This window comes from Lepidochelys olivacea (assembly GCF_965140295.1).
Source record: "Lepidochelys olivacea isolate rLepOli2 genome assembly, chromosome: 1".
Classification (NCBI taxonomy): Eukaryota; Metazoa; Chordata; order Testudines; family Cheloniidae; genus Lepidochelys; species Lepidochelys olivacea.
The window spans coordinates 257,550,325-257,572,194 of NC_140411.1; the positions used below are offsets into that span (position 1 = coordinate 257,550,325).

Here is a 21,870-nt window from a genome sequence, read left to right on the forward strand (position 1 = left end):
AACAACTCTGTGGACACTCACCTGCCTCAAAAGAGGGATGGGTGGAGGCCTTGCAGTCTTGAGTTTGGAGAAAAGGAGGGAATAACAGCAAACAGAGCTGAGGTGGTGCATGTAGACTGGGTGATGAACCGGGACGGGGGGGGAATGTGTGCGTGTGTGTGAGAGAGAGATGTAAGTAGGTTATGGACCAGGACCCAGGGCTGGGAGAGGTGTGTACACCAGAGAATGGACCAGACAATATTGCGGGGGGGCAGTGTGTGTATGCTAGGTGATGGACCAGGAGCTGTTGGTGGCAGAGTGTGTGTGTACACTAGGTGATGGACCAGGAGCTGGCGGGGGGGGCAGCATGTACACTAGCTAATGAACCAGGAGATATGTGGAGGGGAAGAGTGTGTGTACACTAGGTCAGTGGCTCTCAACCAAAGGTCCGGGGCCCACTGGCAAGCCCTGAGCAGGTTTCAGGGGGTCCACCAAGCAGGGCCAACATTAGACTTACTGTGGCCCAGAGCAGAAAGCCAAAGCCCTACTGCGTGGGGCTGAAGCCTGGGGGCTCCAAGCCCCACCACCCAGGTCTGAAGCCGAAGCACCTTCGCTTCACAGGGCCCACTGTGGCGTGGGGCCCCAGGCAATTGCCTTGCTTGCTACCTCCCAATGCTGGCCCTGCCTTTTGTATGCAGAAAAACAGCTGTGGCCCAGCTGGGCCCTAAAGTTTCTATAGCACGGGGGGCTCAGAAAGAAAAAGGTTGAGAAGCCCTGCTCTCGACGATGGACCAGGAGCTGATGGCGGGGGGGGGGGGGTGAGTACATCAGGTGAAGCACCAGCCCTGGGCAGGAGAGGGGGGGTTGACACAAGGCGAGGGCCCAGCTGCGCTCCACCCTCTCTCTCTTCGACTGAGCCCGAGGCCTCCAGCCGCGGACCCAGCGCCTGGCGATCGATCGGCTCGGCGTTCCGCTACCGGCCGAGCGCCCTGCCTGCCTCCTGCGTCGGAGGCGCTCGGCGCTCGGCTGGTTCTCCCTGGGCGCCGGGTGGGTGCCTCTTTTCCCATTCGAAGATGGCGGCCGCAGGCAGTGGCGGAGGCGAGGCGGGAAACGGCGGACCAGAGTGAAGCCTCCGCGGAGCCCCCTCTCCCCTGAGCGGGGCCGCCGCGCGGCAGGCTGCTCCCGCCTCCGGCCTGGGCCGCCGCCGCCGCCGCGGGGGACCCCGGGGCCTGCTCTAGGGGCAGAGCCGCGGGCTGGAGCGAGGCTGGAGCCCGCCGGGGTGAGAGGAGACGCGGGCAGGGGGCGGTGAAGCGGCCGGGCTGGTTCAAATGGAGGAGGCGGGAAAGCGGGCGGGGCGCGCGCGAAGCCCCGGAGGGGAGGGCGGGGCGCCGCGCTGGGGGCAAGTGCGAGGGTTGCCGGCAGGGGGCGCGCGCGCGCGGGCTGGGTGGCCGTGCGCCCCACCGAAATGCAGGGGGCACTGGCTAGGCGGATGGCTGCGCTGATAGCCCCGGGTCTCTGCACCGGGCCACTGAAACCGTGCTAATGGCAGTAATCCTGCAAGGCCATCGGCGCCCTGGAGCACCCACCGCTGCTGGGCCAGCCACAGGGGCGCAGCACGCACACAGCTGCCCGGGAAGGGAGAGACGGTCCCGGGCCCTGCCTAGGGCAGGGTGGTGCCCCGGAGGCTTCTGTTGTCCTCGTTGTTCCTTACACCGTTACCCTCCTTCCCCGTGGGCTGCTGTGAGTTCATTGCGTTGTCTGAGTGAGGGCCTGGTGCTGCAGCCCTTAGGTCCTCGGTCACACAGGTGGGCTTCAGTTGGACTCTTCGCATGGGAAAGGTTTGGAGAATGGGGACCCAAGGCCCCCGTCCTGCTAACGCACCTTCAGCACTACGTGTGCGTGTCCCATCAAAGTGCATAGGACTGCTTGTACATAAAGTTAAGCACGTGCTTTGCAGGGTCAGGGGCTTAGTTTGTGAGCCCTTCTGGGCAGGGACCTTGTCTTCTAAGCTCTACTCTTGTCTCTTCCTTTCTCTAATGGGACTAATAAGGTATGTGCATAACCGTACACAAATCTGTTTCCTCTTGGTGTTCCCCTCATCTTTCCCATCACACCCCACCGACTCTGTTGTCTCTTGACGAGCTGTATCTATGTTAGGTGCTGATCCTATAAACATTTACCATCAAGTATAATGCCTACTATCATGAGTGGTCCCATTGAAGTCAGTGGGACAGATCACAGAAATAAACATGGTGCCTTGTAGTGTTTGCAAGATGTAGCCCTTAACCTTGTAAGCTCATTGTGCGGAAAGGATCTTTTTTATTTTTCTGTAAAGGGCTGTGCTGTGGTGTTCAATAAATTCTTTGTGTGAAATGCCAAGAATATAGCAGTAGGGATATATTACCCACCACCTGACCAGGATGGTGATAGTGACTGTGAAATGCTCAGAGAGATTAGAGAGGCTATTAAAATAAAAAATTCAATAATAATGGGGGATTTCAACCATCCCCATATTGACTGGGTACATGTCACCTCAGGATGGGATGCAGAGATAAAGTTTCTTGACACCTTAAATGACTGCTTCTTGGAGCAGTCCTGGAACCCACAAGGGGAGAAGAAATTCTTGATTTAGTCCTAAGCGGAGCACAGGATCTGGTCCAAGAGGTGTATATAGCTGGACCGCTTGGTAATAGGGACCATGATATAATTAAATTTAACATCCCTGTGGTGGGGAAAACACCACAGCAGCCCAACACTAGCATTTAATTTCAGAAAGGGGGACTACTCAAAAATGAGGAAGTGAATGAAACAAATTAAAAGGTACTGCGCAAAAAGTGAAATCCCTGCAAGCTGCATGGAAACTTTTTAAAGACACCATAATAGAGGCTCAACTTAAATGTATACCCCACATTAAAAAGTAAGAGAACCAAAAAAGTGCCACTGTGGCTAAACAACAAAGTAAAAGAAGCAGTGAGAGGCTGTTAGGGTTCCTTCCCCACTCTGAACTCTAGGGTACAGATGTGGGGATCTGCATGAAAGACCCCCTAAGCTTATTTTTACCAGCTTAGGTTAAAATCTTCCCCAAGATACAAACTTTGCCTTGTCCGTGAACAGTATGCTGCCACCACCAAGCGTTTTAAACAAAGAACAGGGAAAGAGACCACTTGGAGACGTCTTCCCCCAAAATATCCCCCCAAGTCCTACACACCCCCTTTCCTGGGGAGGCTTGAGAATAATATCCTAACCAATTTGTTACAAAATCATCAAAGACCCAAACCCCTGGATTTTGGAACAATGGAAAAATCAGTCAGGTTCTTAAAAGAAGGATTTTATTAAAAATAAAGGTAAAAATCATTTCTGGAAAATCAGGCTGAAAAATATTTTACAGGGTATTCAGATTCAAAACACAGAGGATCCCCCTCTGGGCAAAACCTTAAAGATACAGAAAACAGGAATAAACCTTCCTCTTAACACAGGGAAAATTTACATAAAACAAAAGATAAACTAATCCACCTTGCCTGGCTTACCTATACTGGTTGCAATATTGGAGACTTGGATTGGGATGGGTTAGAGAAGACGGATTTCTGTCTGGCCTCTCTCAGTCCCAAGAGAGAACAACCAGGCAAACAAAGAGTACAAAAAAGCCTTTCCCCGCCCCCCTCCCCAAGATTTGAAAGTATCTTGTCCCCCTATTGGTCCTTTGGGTCAGGTGCCAGCCAAGTTAGCTGAGCTTCTTAACCCTTTACAAGTAACAGGATGTTGCCTCTGGCCAGGTGGGATTTTATAGCACTGTATACAGAAAGGTGGTTACCCTTCCCTTTATATTTATGACAGAATCAAAAAGGCATCCTTTAAAAAGTGGAAGTTAAATCCTAGTGAGGAAAATAGAAAGGAGCATAAACTCTGGCTAGCTGTTCTTCAAATTCTTTTTTGGTCTACTTAATTATATTTTTACACTTCATTTGCCAAAGACAAAAAATAACAGAAAAAAAACATTTTTAAGTACATCAGAAGCAGGAAGCCTGCTAAAAAATCAGTGGGGCTGCTGGGCGATCGAGGTGCTAAAGGAGTACTCAAGGACGATAAGGCCATTGCGGAGAAACAAAATTAATTCTTTGCATTGGTCTTCACAGCTGAGGATGTGAGGGAGATTCCCAAACCCGAGCCATTTTTTTTAGGTGACAAATCTGAGGAACTGTCCCTGAGTGAGGTGTCATCAGAGGAGGTTTTGAAACAAATTGATAAACTAAACAGTAATAAGTCACCTGGACCAGATGGCATTCACTCGAGTTCTAAAGGTATTCAAATGTGAAATTGCAAGACTACTAACTGTAATCTGTAACCTATCATTTAAATCAGCTTCTGTACCAAATGACTGGAGGATAGCTAATGTGACGCCAGTTTTTAAAAAGGCTCCAGAGGTGATCCCAGCAATTACAGGCCGGTAAACCTGACTTCAGTACCGGGCAAATTGGTTGAAACTATAGTAAAGAACAAAATTGTCAGACACATAGATGAACATAATTTGTTGGGGGAAGAGTCAACATGTTTTTTGTAAAGGGAAATCATGCCTCACCAATGTAATAGAATTCTTTGAGGGGGTCAACAAGCATGTGGACAAGGGAAATCCAGTGGATATAGTGTACTTAGATTTTCAGAAATCCTTTGACAAGGTCCCTCACCAATGGCTCTTAAGCTAAGTAAGATGTCATGGGATAAGAGGGAAGGTCCTCTCATGGATTGGTAACTGGTTAAAAGATAGAAAACGAAGGGTAGGAATAAATGGTCGGTTTTCAGAATGGAGAGAAGTAAATAGTGGTGTCCCCCAGGGGTCTGCACTGGGACCAATCCTATTCAACATATTCATAAATGATCCAGAAAAAGGGGTAAACAGTGAGGTGGCAAAATTTGCAGATGATACAAAACTGTCAAGATAGTTAAGTCCCAGGCAGACTGCGAAGAACTACAAAAGGATCTCTTAAAACTAGGTGAGTGGGCAACAAAATGGCAGATGAAATTCAGTGTTGATAAATGCAAAATAATGCACATTGGAAAACATAATCCCAACTATATGTATAAAATGATGGGGTCTGATTTAGCTGTTACCACTCAAGAAAGAGATCTTGGAGTCATTGTGGACAGTTCTCTGAAAACATCCACTCAATGTGCAGCAGCAGTCAAAAAAGTCAACAGAATATTGGGCATCATTAAGAAAGGGATAGATAATAAGATGAAAAAATATCATATTGCCTCTATATAAATCCATGGTATGCCCACATCTTGAATACTGCGTGCAGATCTGGTCACTCCCCTCTTTCAAAAGATACATTGGAATTGGAAAAGGTACAGAAAAGGGCAACAGAAATTATTAGGGGTATGGAATGACTTCTGTATGAGGAGAGATTAATAAGACTGAGACTATTCAGATTGGAAAAGAGACAACTAAGGAGGCATATGATTGAGGTCTATAAAATCATGACTGGTGTGAAGAAAGTAAATAAGGATGTGTTATTTACTCCTCATAACACAAGAACTAGAGGTCACCAAATGAAATTAATAGGCTGTAGGTTTAAAACAAACAAAAAGGAAGTATTTCTTCACACAATGCACAGTCAACCTGTGGAACTCTTGCCAGAGGATGTTGTGAAGACCAAGACTATAACAGGGTTCAAGAAAGAACTAGATAAATTCATGGAGGATAGGTCCATCAATGGCTGTTAGCCAGGATGGGCAGGGATGGTGTCCCTAGTCTCCAGGAGCTGTTAGCCAGATCTGGGAATGAGCGACAGGGAAAGGATCACTTGATGATTGCCTGTTCTGTTCATTCACTCTGGGGCATCTGGCATTGGCCACTCTTGGAAGACAGGATACTGGGCTAGCTGGACCTTTGGTCTGATACGGTATGGCAGTTCTTTAGTTCTTATGCCATGTCTGCCAATGGCATTGTACACATTTTTGTAATATTGAGGGTTTTTAAAATTTCTGTGGTGGATGATTTTCTTAAAATATTTAAATGAATGCTGATTAACCTCTACCCCATGTGAATTGTAACAAAAATGTTTCCTACTTAGTTGGGGTGGTAGTGGTGGGTGTAGAGTGGTGGTAGGTTTGTTTTTTGTTTGGAAACCAGTAAAGCATGAATACATATTTATATTATAGTGTCAACACTTGTTTCTAAAGGCTGTAGGTATATGGAGAGCTTTACAAAACACACACAAGACAAGTTCCCTACCCCAAAGAGTTTAAACTCTTAACGCCAGTATGGTGTCATGTTTGTGTCTCAGCCAGTCAGAAAACCGGCTGCTTGGTCTCTTACTCACAGATGAAAAAAAAGTAACTTCAGCCAGGTGAGAACTGGATAATCCCTGGAAGGATAACCTGGTTTTAAAAGTTGCACTTCTACCAAGAAGCTGGTCTCTGACTGAAGAACACAAGTTGTTTTCTGTGAGATAATCTGAATTCAGCTATTCCACAATGACAAAAGGTGCAACTTCTTACCTGCACCAGGATCCCTAATAGAATGACTCAGTCAGGAGAGACATGGAACTTCCTGAGCTGCCAGAGGCTGGGAGTGCTGCAGAATCCCTAGGAAAAGGGAGTGCTTTTTCCTTCTACTTCCTCTCCTATCTCCCAAATTGGGCATCAGAATTGCTAAACTAGCCGGATGGGGGAATACAAGAATTTCAGAAAAGATGCACACCTCTACCCCAAAATCTCCAATTAATGTAGTAGATCTAAGGTCATTGAACATTGCACAGGACTGGTATCCAGCTGGGGTCCTCTCTCTCTCCACCCCAAATTCTTCATCCAAGATTCAGGGGGTTAGCATTTGTCTCTTTAAAGACCCCACTCTTTGCTACAATGCTGACAAGAAGGGGTCATAACACCAACTCTATTTTTAATTGTTTGTGTCAACATGGAAGCTAAAACAAGCCATTTGGTCACTCGTTTTACATTTTATTGAAATAAATGACATGATGTTACCAATTTGAGGTTTCATGAGGAAGAGGGGATCCTTGTTATCTCCCTGTAAAATCAAGCAACCCCTCCAAACTTTTAACATGTGAATCAGCTAAAGCAAACTACCCTGAAGTTTGATCTTTTTCTACCAATCTTCCCATCCCTTAGGTGTGAGCAAGAGCAGACAAGGAGGCACACTTCCTTGCTTTCCCTCTGCCACTTTCTTCCTGCGAGTCTCCATTCAGTTCCCCGTGGGAAGTTCCCTTTTCTCCATTATGATTCCACTTTATGGGAGGGTTATTCTCATTCTCTGTTTCTTAGACCTTGTCCTGTAGACGGGAACGGGGGAAGGAGCCCAGACGTGGCAACACATTCTCAGGCTCCTGCAGGACCACCATGGCTTATGATGACTCCAAGAAAAAAGAAGGTATGACTGCTTCATAATCTGTGAGGGTGTTCAAAAAGGGTACCCTCTACAGCCCCTGCAAGCCCATGGAGTTGAGAGAGTGGGAAAGGAAGCCGGTCTCCTGCATGGCAGTACAGAATGCAAAGCCCTAGGGCATCAGGCTGGGTTTCTGCAGCATTCCAAGTCTCTCGTGGCGTCAGGAAGTGAGATACTGGGACTAGAAAATGGGTTTCACAGGTGGCATTTCAGACTTCTGACACCTTCATTACTGAACTCTGCCCTTGCAGCATTTATTGTCCCTGTCAACTCCATAGAACAGGAATGGGGATAGAATTTAAATCTCCTTCACAGCAACATAGTAATCTCTAGACCCTGGTTTTAGTCTCAGCAGCATCCTGAGTTCCTTCTGTCTCTGGGGAGAAAGAAACCAAGACTAGGAATTGAACCTTGATCTCTTGTGGGGTACTGTACAGCACTGAGCCTTTTCCCTGCAGTTGGGGCAGCACAGCACACAAATTCCTAGTCCCCAGTATTCTTTTTTTTTTTTTGCTTGGTTGGTTGTTTTTTTTTTGTACATCAGTCTGCTTCAACTTTGGCCTCTGTGATTGTGTTGCATTTTGTGCAGAATGAATTTGCTTTCATTGTTCCTTAATTGGGTATCTTCATCCTTCCCTTTCTCACCACACTCACAAATGCTAGAGTGCTTAGAGGGTGACCGAAGCATTGACGACGTGGGGCTGGCAGCAGGTAGAGCCCAGCGTGAGAAAAAACGCTCTTACAAGGATCTGCTGCGGGAAGAGGAGGAAATAGCAGCTCAGGTCAGAAAGACCTCAAAGAAAAGGTTGAAGGTGAGAAAATGCACTTAAAACAGCGGTTCTCAAACTTTAGCAACCCGAGGACCCCCATTTTGATTTAAAATTTTTCACAGACCCCCAAACCTCACCCAGGCCCTGCCCCCACTTCACCTCTTCCCGCCTCCACTCCACCCCTGCCCCTCCTCTTCCCCGTCTCTTTCCGCCCCTGAGTGCGCCCCATCCCTGCTCCTCCCCCTTCCTCCCAGCGCCTCCTGCAGGAGGCGCTGGGAGGAGAGGGAGGAGTTGATCAGCATGGCTTGCGGACCCCAGTTTGAGAAACGTTAACTTAAAATCTTCTGCTGGGATTGGGGTGGGTGAATTTGCTATTTTCCTTTTGTAAAAATGGCCAGTGACGGACTATGGAAAGCAGAGGGAGTGCTTCACATCACTCATTGGCAGCACACAGTCCTTCAAAAAGTGGTATTGATTAATTCTGAGAAGTAGTCAGGCCCAGTTATTATCTGTGATTTGTGGCCTCAGGATGGATGAGTGGGGAGTTCCTACCCCAGCCCTGAGAGGCGTGGGAGAGCAGGAATTGTAAATTTTCATATAAAAAACAAAATTCTAGACCTTATGGTTGCATAGATAATTTACAGAATATGAACAGAATATAAAGTGATGCACTGTTGTCCTCTTGATTCTGCAGGCAGCCTGAAATGGTAGCTCTGAGAGGTATGAACTGCCCTATTCATCACCTGGAGGTGTTAATACTGAAACCTGATAGTAACCACTTTGAGCTGAAATTTCTGCTGCCTATTGTCAGTCCAGAGGTGACTAGTTTAAGATTGGGAGGGTTAAGACCTTTGCAAGTGTGGAAAAAATTGTTTTCTACTCTTTTTTTTTAATTTTCCACCACTCAAATGGAATTCCCAAACTTCATTTTAAAACTTCAGAATGGTCAATACACAGAGAATGTATTTCAGTGGTGGGCAATCTGTGGCCCTTCCCACAGCTCCCATTGGCTGGGAATGGCAAACCACGGCCACTGGGAGCTGCAGGCGGCATTGCCTGCAGATGGTCAATGTAAACAAACTGTCTCATGGCCCACCATCGGATTACCCTGACAGGCCGCAGGTTGCCCATTTAGTGACAAGAGTGGTTTCCAGAATTATCTGTATCAAGAGCCAGTATGAATTTGTTTTTGTTTCCTACTGGTTTTTCATCTCCTTTTCTTCTCTGATTTCAGGACAGCGACCTCTTCTTCTTGGGGACAGAATCTCATAAGAAGAAGAGGAAGCATTCCTCTGATGAGTTCTTCTACGGAGGTGAGAATAGGAAATATGTAGGATTGATGCTATGGGGCAGGAAGGCTGATCAGTAGGGCCCTACCAAATTTATTGTCCATTTTGGTCAATTTCGCGGTCATAGTATTTAAAAAATTGTAAATTTCATTATTTCAGATATTTAAATCTGAAATTCCACAGTGTTGTAACTGTAGGGGTCCTGACCCAAAGGGTAGCTGTGGGGGTCTCAAGGTTATTGTAGGAGGATTGCGGTATTGCCACCCTTGCTTCTGCGCTGCTGCTGCTGGCGGTGATGCTGCCTTCAGAGCTGGGCGCCTGGCTGGAAAAAAAAAATCCTGACATTTGAGAGTTTTATCTCCAGATCATGATGGTAGGCTCTGAGCAGATGTGGTGAGTGCTGGGAGGATGAACTGAGTAAGGTGTCACATGGAGTAGGGGGCCTGAAGTGATGGGGTGGTGATGATGGGGACTGGAGGACAGGATTAATTGCTGGGCAGGAGATGAGCAGATGTGGGGATGAGAGTTCCTGCAGCAGGGGCCAAAATCCCCTTATCCAGTACATGTGGGAGAGCGGGCAACACTAATTGTCACATGCACATACCCTGGGGATGGGCAGGCGTGCAAAAATCAAGAGACTGACCTAAAAACTCAATATAATAATTTTTTTAAATCTTGTGATTTTGGGGCCAATCTCATGATTTTTGGAGGTCCGACTCCTGATTTTTTATCTCTTGAAGTTGGCAATACTGCACATCCCTTTAGGTGGCTTTTGTGCTTGTTTTTTCTCTGAAAGATCAAGCTATGGATTTTCTTCGATCGTAAGCTCTTTGGGATAGGGACTTTCTTTTTGTTCTGGTTATGCAGTGTCTAGCACAATGGGGTCTGGTCCTTGACTGGGTCTCCTTGGTGCTACCATAGTACAAATAATAAATAATAACAATACTAATAATACTCAAGGTAATACTGGCTCCTCTGAATTTTCAGTCACATATATTCATGCCATGGGATGGTCAAACCAGGCTCTCTGAGTTTAATATGAATACTGAATTATCCTAACAGTTCATACTCGTAACTAAACAAGCCCACAGCTTCTGTTTCTCTGTAGCCTTGTTTCTTGTGACCAGCCTAGTGCCAGGCTTCCTTTGCAACAAGATTCAGAGGACTTCTCTCTAAGCCAGAAAGGTTTCCATTTAGCCCTGAGCACCAGGAATATTGTGGAACTCTGAACCCCTCTTCTTCAAGCCGACATAGGAGGAGATATGTCACATACAGTCTCCCCTCAGTTTGATTTATTTTGGTCTTTTTCAGACCTTTCACCTCTGGAGTTGCCATCAAAGAAGAAGAAAAAAGCAGTCTCAAGCCCAACCTCTTCTGACACGGCCATGGATCTTCTTAAGGCTATCACCTCACCCCTTGCCACGGGCTCCAAGCCCTCAAAAAAGACAGCTGAAAAATCATCCTTTTCTTCCTTTGCTGCCACTGGCTATTCAGAGAGCAAGAAGGAGCACCATAAGAAGAAACTGAGTGGTAGCAGTGGAGAGCTCACACTAGATGATGGTAGCTTCCACAAATCCAAAAAGATGAAGCCACTCTATGTAAACACAGAGACACTGACCCTGCGTGAGCCTGATGGCTTGAAGATGAAGCTCATCCTTTCACCTAAAGAGAAGGGGGGCAGCACAGTAGACGAGGAGTCATTCCCATACTCCTCACCACCAGCAGCAGCAAAAAAATCCTCCAAGAAATCAGGTCGAGATGAACAAGGCTCATTCCTCCTGGGTCATGAACTTCAAAGCTTCCTGAAATCTGCTCGGAAGAAGCACAAGCCACTGCCAGATGCACATCCACCTCCAATCCCCGAGGGATTTGTCCCTGACACCTCCCTGTTCTCAGAAGGTCATGGGAGTGAATATGACCTTTCAAGTATGGAGCCACCACTGGAATCAGGTTCATCATCTGGTGGGGAGTTGGAGGCCGGAGAGCTGGTGATAGATGACTCCTACCGGGAGATCAAGAAGAAGAAGAAGTCAAAGAAAAGCAAGAAAAAAAAGGACAAGGAGAAACACAAGGAGAAGAAGCACTCTAAGTCTAAGAAGAGTTCTGGACTCCCTGCCTCTGTAGCAGTAGCTGAAGTTATGGTGACACCACCGCCACCCCCTCCACCCAGCACTCCATTTGTCCTTCCTGTGCCTCCCCCCCCACCTCCTGTTTTCCACACAGATGGACAAAGTGAGAAGAAAAAGAAAAAAGAAGAGAAGGACAAGGAAAAAGCTGAGAAAGCAGAAAAGGATAAAGAAAAGGTAAAGAGCGGTAGCAGAAATTGTGATGTCTAAGACGCTGTGACATTGGGTAACACTGGATAAGACGCCCTATATTTTGGCCGCAGAATTAGCCACAGAACCATTGCCTTTGTTCCAGAAGCTGAGCTTTTGTTTAAAAAAAATATATTTCTAGTGCTCATTGTGATGAAAATAACCTTCAAAATTTGAATCAAGTATAAACTGAAACAGTAGGTCTCAGAGGCATGAGCCATCCTGTCCATGTCAAATGGTTTTTAACCCTGAAACCTAAAGAAGAAAAACTAAGTATCAACATAAATTGTTTCACTGTTGAAACATTTTTGCGAAACATCAGTTATCCTGTGATATATACAACTATGCTTTAGGGCATAAACCATCCTCAGACTTTATCTAAAAGGAGAAGTAAGAAACTTCTTTTAACAAGTTATACCATAATTGCCCATTTTGGGGTTTCTCGCACCTTTTTCTGAAGCATCTGATTCTGGTTACTGCCAGGCAGGCTACTGGACCAGAGTGTCCACTGATCTGGTAAAATATGGCAAGGGAAAACAACTCTATGCTGAAGTTGAAGTATTTTTCCATTATCTCCTAAATGAAAGAAAAATAAGATATTAATCTTGTAGAAGGACCACATTCCCAGTTCCATCCTATGCTGAGAATCTAGGACATCAGGTGTCCATGGCTAATTTACAAAACTGCGAGTGGGGAAAACTTTTGACAGAGTATGAGTGGTGTGGCAGTAATCAGAGCAATGTCATCCTGCAGTATACTGATGGGAAAGATGACAGACTGGACATAGAGTAGCTGGATTGTGTCAAGAATTAAGCAGGAATAACCCAAGTGAACCAGCCCATAACCACTCTCGCTCAGTAAAATAGGCTCTAAAATTACATGTAGGATTTCACTGAGCACAGATTGGCAACTGCCTCTGCCACCACAGTTGCTGTACTGCTAGTGTCTTACTCCTGTAGAAATCCTAGGACTGGAATAAGAGATGGTGCTATTTGTCAGGACTGAACTGAAAGATCTATGTGACATCCTAGACCACATCTACACCACGAGCTTGGGGTTTACTTGGCGCAGCTCCGCCATGCCTCCACTGCCACTATCTGTGCTACTGAGGCCATGCTGCTATTTATACTCACACTAACTCAGTGATGGCTAGCACAAGCATGTATACTTTAACAGGGGAATTGCACCCCTCGCTCATGTGGTAGACATAGCCCTAGGAATGGAATAAGAAGTGGTGCTTCGTGTCAAAATTGAGGTGTGTCAGCAGAACTGGATGTTGATTCTGAACCAGAATAGCAGGGGTTGCCTCAGGTCAGGAATGAAATGTATTGGCAGAGATCTTGCAGGAGTAACACAGATTATCCTTAAATTTAAATAGGTCTCAGTATAATTAAAAATCTTCCTTGTTTTCTTTTCTCCTTGTGATTAGCCAAAGAAGAAGAACATGTCTGCCTACCAAGTGTTCTGTAAGGAATATCGAGTGACTATTGTGGCTGAGCATCCAGGGATAGGTAAGAGAATAACCTAGCCTCTTCTTCTGTTCATATACGTCTGTCACTGTGATAGTCCAGTCAGATTGGTTACCAGGGCGTATCCTTGTTTTGTCCCAACACCCACTATTGATGTTGGAGTGCAAAGAGTCTGCCAGGATGCTTTAAATAAGAGGCAGCAAAGTGAAAAGGAAAGGCTCCCATGATCTAATATCATGGTGTTTCAACCCAACTGTGAATTTGGATAACTTCCTTTTACTGTGAAACTGTCTCCGATAGTATGTTGTGCAGCCTCCCATATACACATGTTCCTCAGTGGAGGTGTATTTGTCCAGCATCCACCTGTTCCTTTTAGGTTGAGACTATCGGAAATAGTCTCCAAGCATGGGTAGTTCAACTGTGATACAGGCTGTTCACTAACAGCATATGCATGGGCCAGTTTCCTGAACTTTCAGTATTTATACAAACTTTCCACTGTCTTCTCTTTGTTGATTTTTATATTTGATTTTTTTATTAACCTTTCCCATTTTATTGCTACCTCCCCTTTTCCTCCTAGATTTTGGGGAGTTGAGCAAAAAACTGGCAGAAGTGTGGAAGCAGCTGCCTGAAAAGGATAAACTGGTACGTATGCCCCTGGATATATTTTTTTGTAAAATAAATTCTCTACATTAGCTGCCTGGATCCTCTCATGCTGCCAGCTTTGCTTTTGCAGTGTAGGTTCCCTGGGTGTTAAAGTATGGCAAATAAATGTGCAACCCCCTGCAGTAAGGGAATTGGGTGCTCTCAGCCCCATAATAACAAAAATGTCCAGTTTCTGCTTGTGAGACTTGCTTAGCCAGTCAACTATCCATAAAGTCACCCCATCTCTCAAATCCTGGCAGCAGGTTTGCCTAATGGTTTGAATCCTGCTTTTCTTTCCGTGTTCTGTGCAGGTTTGGAAGCAGAAAGCTCAATATCTGCAGCATAAGCAGAATAAAGCAGAGGCCACAACAGTGAAGAGGAAGGCAGCTTCATCAGAGGGTGCCCCAAAAGTGAAAGGTAATAGCCACACCCCATTTGCTCTAGTCCTTGGGGAAAGGGGAGAGTACGACCTGTGCATTAGGGTATAGAGAGAGTGCCTTCTGCTCTTTCCCTCCTCCTTCCCCGTGACTTTGGTGTGTGATTATTCTCTAACTCAAAAATGATCCCTATAGAGAACTGAGGAATGGTGTTAATAGGTTTCAAAAGGGCATTCTGACCAGCCATAAGCTATAAATATGGTACCATTCATACAGCACATTGATGATGGAGTATGTAAAGCAAGAAGGAACAGGAGAGAAGTTTTTGTAGGTGCTAGAGGCTGGAGTTAACAAAAACAAAGGGTATGGTTAGTTTAGCATCTGTTTAATGAGAGAATCTCCCACCACTTCTATATTAATATTAGTTATTAATACAGCGTCAAGAAGTGGGGTTGGTGCTTTGCATAAGTATGAGAGAGACCCCAGCTCCAAAGAGCTTACAATCCAAACAGACTTATCAGTAAAGGAATAAGAAAGAGGAGATGATAAGATTTTTTTTCCCCCATCTATTTTAAGCTTCCCCAGCAGGTATACTTTCACCTCATAAGAAGTCCCCTTCCAGCACTGTGGTGTTATCCTCCTCACCAGCCAAAGCCCCTGATACAGATCCCATTGATGTAGCTGCACATCTACAGTTGCTGGGTGAATCTCTGAGTCTCATTGGACACCGACTGCAAGAGACAGAGGTGGGTACAGAGCCAGTACCAAATCAGGGAATCTCATTTGTAATCCCAACATAACATGTGTGTAACCTGGACTCTAAACTGCATTAGGTTTAATGGGTAACAGTATAGTCTCACTCCCACTGTCCTGCATGCTTTATCACAAATAAAACGTATTTGAACTGCTTTTCCCCAGTGTCCCAACTGGGATTTTTGTACAGGGGAGTAGCTCCTGCCTCTGTAAAGGTGAAAACCGCTTCCCTCACAGAAGGATGTGGAAAAGTAATTCCCCGCTCCAAAAATTATGTTACCTTAGGGCAAGCCTAGCTACAGTCTTAGCTCCTTGAGCCCAGAGAGGCAATATTCTTCACTATGCTTCCTATTTCTGGGTTGGGGTTTAAGTATCTATTATCGCAATAGATGATAAAAATCATAAAAATTGTGACCCTAATAAGACATATTTACTCCAGTACTCTGCCTTTGTTTTCTGTTGTTTCCCACCCTTTTCCTGTATTTGTACATTGCCTATTGAGATCCTGTTGTAAACTATTTGGGTCAGTGATATATATGTATGAAGTATATCACATGGCTTTGTTATGATACAAACAATAGATAGAGAAGTGGGATTGGTGGATAAGACCAAGAGAGAGCTTGTGGTATCTTTGAGAGAATAGATTTTTATGGTGATGGGATTGCAGTCTCCACTACTTATACCCATTCAATTCCTTTCTCCTTCCTTATTTCCAGGGGATGGTGGCTGTATCAGGAAGTTTGTCAGTACTTCTAGATTCTATTATCTGTGCCCTGGGCCCTTTAGCATGCCTGACCACACAACTACCTGAGCTGAATGGCTGCCCTAAGCAAGTTCTGGTGAGTTCCTTGTTGTTCTTATTTCGGTGCTAGACCTATTTGTCTCCATGGAAAGAGAGCTGGAGTCCTGACTAGCATGTCTTTGTGACACTGGTGAGTCTCTACTGCTACACAGGTGGATAAATAGTTCTGCTAGTGCACTGTTACTATCAGGGCTTTGGAGAGGAATCCGCGGAGCAGCTCCGGAGCAGTGGAGCTGCAGGTTTTTGCCTGGAGCTGGAGCGGAGCCGGAGCACAGCTCCAAAGCCCTGGTTACTTTGGGAAGGATTTATGTGTGGGGAATTCACTGATAATATGTGCTGTAGGATATTGTGCATTAGATTTTCAGTGAAAGATACAGAGATGCTAACAGTTCAAGGGAACTTAACGTAACCTTTATTCCATTTATTGCAGTACTTGCAGCTCCTGTTTCTCAATGACTGAAACAGTAAATCTGGAGCAAATAAAACAACTGTGCATGCCAGACATCTTAATAAGCTCCAAGTTTGCATAAGAATTAAAAGGCCCTCTCCAGCTGGTATATATATATACACACATTCAGTTTTTCTGTAATTGTGTAAATATCATTCCAGTGACCCGCAGTTAACTCTTAAGACCAGAATTCCCTATGTGGAGGGTGGGCACCTCAAAATATGTGAGTAAACTCCCCCAGGCAAGGGAGGCATGTGGTCTGTTACTTACAGCTTTTGGGTTCAGAGATACATATTCTCTCCTCCAGTCCTAAACAACACTTCAAAGTGAGCCCTCGTTTGGCAGCGGGCAACTTGCAGCACCAGTGCAGCATGGTGGCAAATGCAAAATTAGAACGTGAAAGCAGAGAGAGGGACAAAAGTCACAGCACCAAGCAGGGGAGAAGACCAAGGCAGAGAAAAAGAGAGAAAGGGAAGGAACTGGAATCAAAAAGAGAAAACATACCCAGTAAAGTACACAGAAAATACTAGATGAAAAGCAAATCTGCCAAGGAAGAGAAAAAATATATTTGGGAAGAAAATGGAAGATAAGGCAAATTGTCCAGGGCATGATGTGAATGATCTTGGTTGGGAGGGTGGCCCAGACACTGACTCATCACAGGAAGGGGTCTCTAACAAAAAAAAATAAAAAGGTTTGGCAGCTTCTGCTGTAAACTCCCACAGTGGCCATGGGCACATTGCCTAGTATGTCAATCAGGTGCTGCCAGCTCAAGCCATGGCTATATAACCGTTGGACAATGCAACCTCTTGCCAAAAGCGTTCTGAGCACTGGCACTCCCTCTCCACATCATTGATGGGGCTGGAAACTGGAACCTCTTTTTAGTTCTGTTAAGAACGAGGGAGCTGTAGGTAGGTTAAGGCACTAATCTTTCACTTCTGGAGATGTGAGCTCAGACCTGGTCACAAGTGCAATTAGTCTGGTAGTTCCAAGCTAGTTTCCTATCTAGACATTTGTCCACATCAGTAAACGTGCTTTCGCCACAGTAAGCTAGAGTTGGCAGGGTTTGTGTGTCGTGTAAGGTGCTGTTTATCTCTTCAGCCAGTAGGTGGCATTGCTAAATTTAGAACCGATCAAGAGACTGCCAAGATTCCAGCCCCTCGTTCTTCAAGCATTAACAGGAATGTGTATCGAAGATATTGCTACCTGAAATTTATCAGCCAAAACTTTTTCAGCAAAGGGTGCAGATTCGGCAACACTAAAACATGCTGCAAATTTACTGAATGATTCCTTTTTTAAAAAACCAGAAAGCGGCAAAATGTTTCATTTTGACATTTTCAAAACTAAATGCTTTGATTTTTCAGTTAGAAATGACTTTTTTCCAAGTATCCTTCAAGTTTATATTTTAAAAAATCCCAAACATTAAAAAATGATTGACATTGAAATGAAGCATTTTGTTTTGGATTGAATTAAATATTTCGTTTGACCGAAAATGACATTTTTTCTATTTGCTGAAAATTCTGAAAAAGCTTGTTTAGAGTCCATCCCAAATGACAGGTTTCAGAGTAGCAGCCATGTTAGTCTGTATCCGCAAAAAGAAAAGGAGTACTTGTGGCACCTTAGAGATGAACAAATTTATTTGAGCATAAGCTTTCGTGAGCTACAGCTCACTTCATCAGATGCATACAGTGGAAAATACAGTGGGGAGATTTTATATACACAGAGAACATGAAACAATGGGTGTTACCATACACACTGTAAGGAGAGTGATCAGGTAAGGTGAGCTATTACCAGCAGGAGAGGAAAAAAACCTTTTGTAGTGGTGGGCCATAATCAAAGTGGGCCATTTCCAGCAGTTGACAAGAACATCTGAGGAACAGCCGGGGGGAGGGGGAATAAACATGGGGAAATAGTTTTACTTTGTGTAATGACACATCCACTCCCAGTCTTTATTCAAGCCTAATTTAATGGTGTCCAGTTTGCAAATTAATTCCAATTCAGCAGTCTCTCGTTGGAGTCTGATTTTGAAGTTTTTTTGTTGAAGAATTGCCACTCTTAGGTCTGTAATCAAGTGACCAGAGAGATTGAAGTATTCTCCGACTCGTTGTTGAATGTTATAATTCTTGACATCTGATTTGTGTCCATTTATTCTTTTACGTAGAGACTGTCCGGTTTGGCCAATGTACATGGCAGAGGGGCATTGCTGCCACATGATGGCATATATCACATTGGTAGATGTGCAGGTGAACGAGCCTCTGATAGTGTGGCTGATGTGATTAGGCCCTATGATGGTGTCCCCCTGAATAGATATGTGGACACGGTTGGCAACGGGCTTTGCTGGGAGTGGATGTGTCATTATACAAAGTAAAACTATTTCCCCATGTTTATTCCCCCCCCCCCCCACTGTTCCTCACACGTACTTGTCAGCTGCTGGAAATGGCGCAGCTTGATTATCACTACAAAAGATTTTTTTCACCCCTGCTGGTAATAGCTCACCTTACCTGATCACTCTCGTTACAGTGTGTATGGTAACACCCATTGTTTCATGTTCTTTGTGTATATAAAATCTCCCCACTGTATATTCCACTGCATGCATCCGATGAAGTGAGGGGTAGCTCACGAAAGCTTATGCTCAAATAAATTTGTTAGTCTCTAAGGTGCCACAAGTCCTCCTTTTCTTCATCCCAAATGAGTTTCTTTTCCTTTTTTTTTTTTTTTTTCCGGAATTGCCAGAGAACTGAAAAATCCATTATTCGCACAGCTCTAGCCTGAGGCTTCTTTTGGGTAGCCAGCCACACCTCTGGAATTACTGGTGTGCTGCAGTCATAGACACTACAGGTGAAGTCACTGGAACATGTTTACTGAGATGCTGAGGACCACAACAATGTCCTTTAGGCTGCCAACAGCATTTGCAAAGAAAATCCAGGAGCTAAGACAAACTTTCTTTCACTCTCACCTTATTTCTGAAATATTTTCCTTTTTTCAACTTTCATATTCCAAATTCTAGCAGAGTTTTTCATGAGTTTGTGTAGGCAGGGCATTTCTCCTGGATTCCCCTATTCCATCACCCTGGGTTGGGTCCTTCCTCACTGAGCTTCCCTCTGGTGGATGTGGGCTGGGTATGGATTGCTTCCCAATGCATCTACACTGCTCTTAGCACTGGCCAGGTGGGATGAGGAAGCACTATAACGCACTGTGAGTGTTTCCCTTACCTCCAGGTGCCCCACTGTGCTCTCAGTGCCTGAGACTATCTTTCAGCTAGGTCTCCTTGTATTTCCAAAACGCCGAAGGTTAGCTAACAGTACTGGTAACTTCCAAGAGAATGACAAGATGAGGATCTCCACATCCCACAGCTCTGTTACACTGAAGCATTGTTTCTGTAGGATTTAGAATCACAACTGATTCTTTTAAAAAATGTTAAATGTTCTCTTTCCAGTCAAATACACTAGACAACATCGCCTACATCATGCCTGGACTCTGACAGGAAAGGACCCTGGGATGAACCTGCTTCCACGTTACCGACTTGTGTACATAGGCGCTATACCGGCACTCTCTAAGGGCTCCGTGTGTAGGGTTTTAAAGTTTTATATCTGTATAGTATATACATAGGATTGTAACTATTTTACTTTTATTAATTTTATGAAAAGTTGTGACATAAGCTGAGCAAATCCTTTCCTGTTGGTGGGAGAGACCTACTCAATGTATTCTCCAGTCAGAAGGTTTTTGCGTGGTTGGAGTTCATAAAACTTTTGATACATCAGCCTTAAATTTAAAGAAGCCTTTTTGGGGAATTGGCCTGAGCACAGACTGTCTGTTAATGGACAAGTGCACAGGCTTGTTCATTTTGGACCAAGCAATACTGCTGGACTCATCACCAGACCTGTTTCTAACTTTATTGAAATGCACTGCTTTGGGGGAGGACTGGATGGCTGTCAGAAGAAAGAGGCTTTGACCTCTAGGTCATTTCTTCCAACTCCCAGGTCATTAGTGTTACTGTCTGCTGACTGGCTGGTAGCTTGTGTTAAAATAATTGTGGAGATGGTGAAGAATCTGTACTCTTCTAGTGGACTTGTACCTACATCATCATCAACACTAGATGCCAACCTCAGAAAAGGGCCAAAGATTGAATGGACTGAGGAGAATGAACCACCCTCTTAATTCCTTCAGATCAGGGCTGTACCACCCTGATGGGGATGAGAGGGCAATAGGTGGGAGAAACTTGCACTGCCTCTGCCCATCTGTACCTGTTTTGTGGGAAGAGGACTTTGTTTCTAAGAGTGTTGATCCTATTTCACCAGCAGTATTGAAAAAGAGTTATGGAATCCTGGTGCTGCCGGATTATCTAGAGACAGTGCTTAATGTTAAAGATCGAAGAGATTCTTGCTGAGTGGAACATGGGTTGGGTGGCCAGATCCCACCTGAGCGCCTTCTCCTCTAAAGTGAGCTGCGGGAAAGCATTTGATTCTCACATAGGTGTGCGTGTGTATGTGTGGTGTATTTAACTTTTGCCAATATCTGTAATAGATTTTAATTTATCCTGTATATTTCTGTGTATATATATATGTGTGTGTGTGTGTGTATATATATATATATATATATATATAAAATTTAAAAACAAAATAGCTTTCCCTCCACCAATCGTTTGTGGAAAATATGAATCAGCTGTGCTCACCCCCCACCCTACAGGAATTAGCTGCTCCTGTTGTAGCAGGCATAGACTGTGCAAGAGGGAATAGCAACAACAGGATGTTAAGCCCTTGTGAAGAACAGTGTGTCCAGGGATGTTGGGTGGAAGCTGAAATGGAGACCTGTTTATTCTGGCCCCAGCCTCCCCATCCCTTATAATTTATAGGTTTTAAAGTAGCAGAAGGAGGACACTTTTGCTTCTGTTTTGAATTCTGGATTCTCTTTTCCGTGGCAGTTGGAAGTGAGCTGTATCTCAATATGGCTGAGCTCTAAATCTGTCACGATTAAGCAAATCCTTGGATGTGTAGAGGGAAGCTTCCACCCAATCCCCTCTACTGTGTATTTCCCCAGCTGCACGTACATGGTAAATGCTGTCTTGTAGGGCTTCCTCTCTTCCCAGTTCAGTGCTGCTTTGTTGATCAGTCAGTAGGGCTGGACTGGTGGGTGAAACAGAAGGCTCTTATAGAGCATATAGAAGATCTGGGCCTAGGCCTCAGACCTAGGCATACACATCTCAAAAATATGTGGCTAATCCCAAGCGGCATTTGAGGGAGGTAGGGGTGAACAGAGAGATATTAGTGGGCTTCTGAACCCTCACCAAACCCTCTATTCTAAGAAATGGCATAAAACACCTGACTGTGTTTCTAGCTCTCCACAATGGAGAGCACTGTAGTGAGTGATAGATACTCAGATCTCTATCTAAGGAGCATAAGGGGATCAATCAACTATAGCTTTGCCATCTATATAACAAACTCTTGAAGAGTTTTAAAAAGAACCAACCACACACACAAACCCTAATGTATTGTATTTTTATTTAAAATTTGTAAACATTTGTATAATCTGTATCTTGTCGTATTTGGTATTAGAGGGGAAACTTTGGACTGAGACCTGTTTTTATATTTTTGTTATTTTTCTTGCCATTTGGTCCAGATTGCATTACA

General features: G+C 44.7%; 1 protein-coding gene across 1 annotated transcript; it reads left to right on the top strand.

Annotated features, from left to right (window-relative positions):
• The first annotated feature begins 1,030 nt into the window (after positions 1-1,030).
• HMGXB4 (HMG-box containing 4) lies at positions 1,031-21,868 on the top strand. The gene is made up of 11 exons (XM_084624478.1): positions 1,031-1,258; positions 7,261-7,366; positions 8,045-8,193; positions 9,386-9,464; positions 10,752-11,743; positions 13,185-13,266; positions 13,802-13,866; positions 14,178-14,283; positions 14,820-14,989; positions 15,713-15,835; positions 19,680-21,868. Exons 2-11 carry the CDS (start codon positions 7,336-7,338, stop codon positions 19,722-19,724), a joined length of 1,842 nt encoding a protein of 613 aa, XP_084480604.1. The 5' UTR covers positions 1,031-1,258; positions 7,261-7,335; the 3' UTR covers positions 19,725-21,868.
• The last annotated feature ends 2 nt before the right edge of the window (positions 21,869-21,870 follow it).

Coding starts and splice junctions, on each gene's coding strand:
- HMGXB4 (XM_084624478.1), top strand. CDS start 7,336: ATGGCTTATGATGACTCCAAGAAAAAAGAAG. Junction 11,744..13,184: donor CAGAAAAGGATAAAGAAAAG/GTAAAGAGCGGT, acceptor CCTTGTGATTAG/CCAAAGAAGAAGAACATGTC. Junction 13,267..13,801: donor GGCTGAGCATCCAGGGATAG/GTAAGAGAATAA, acceptor TTTTCCTCCTAG/ATTTTGGGGAGTTGAGCAAA.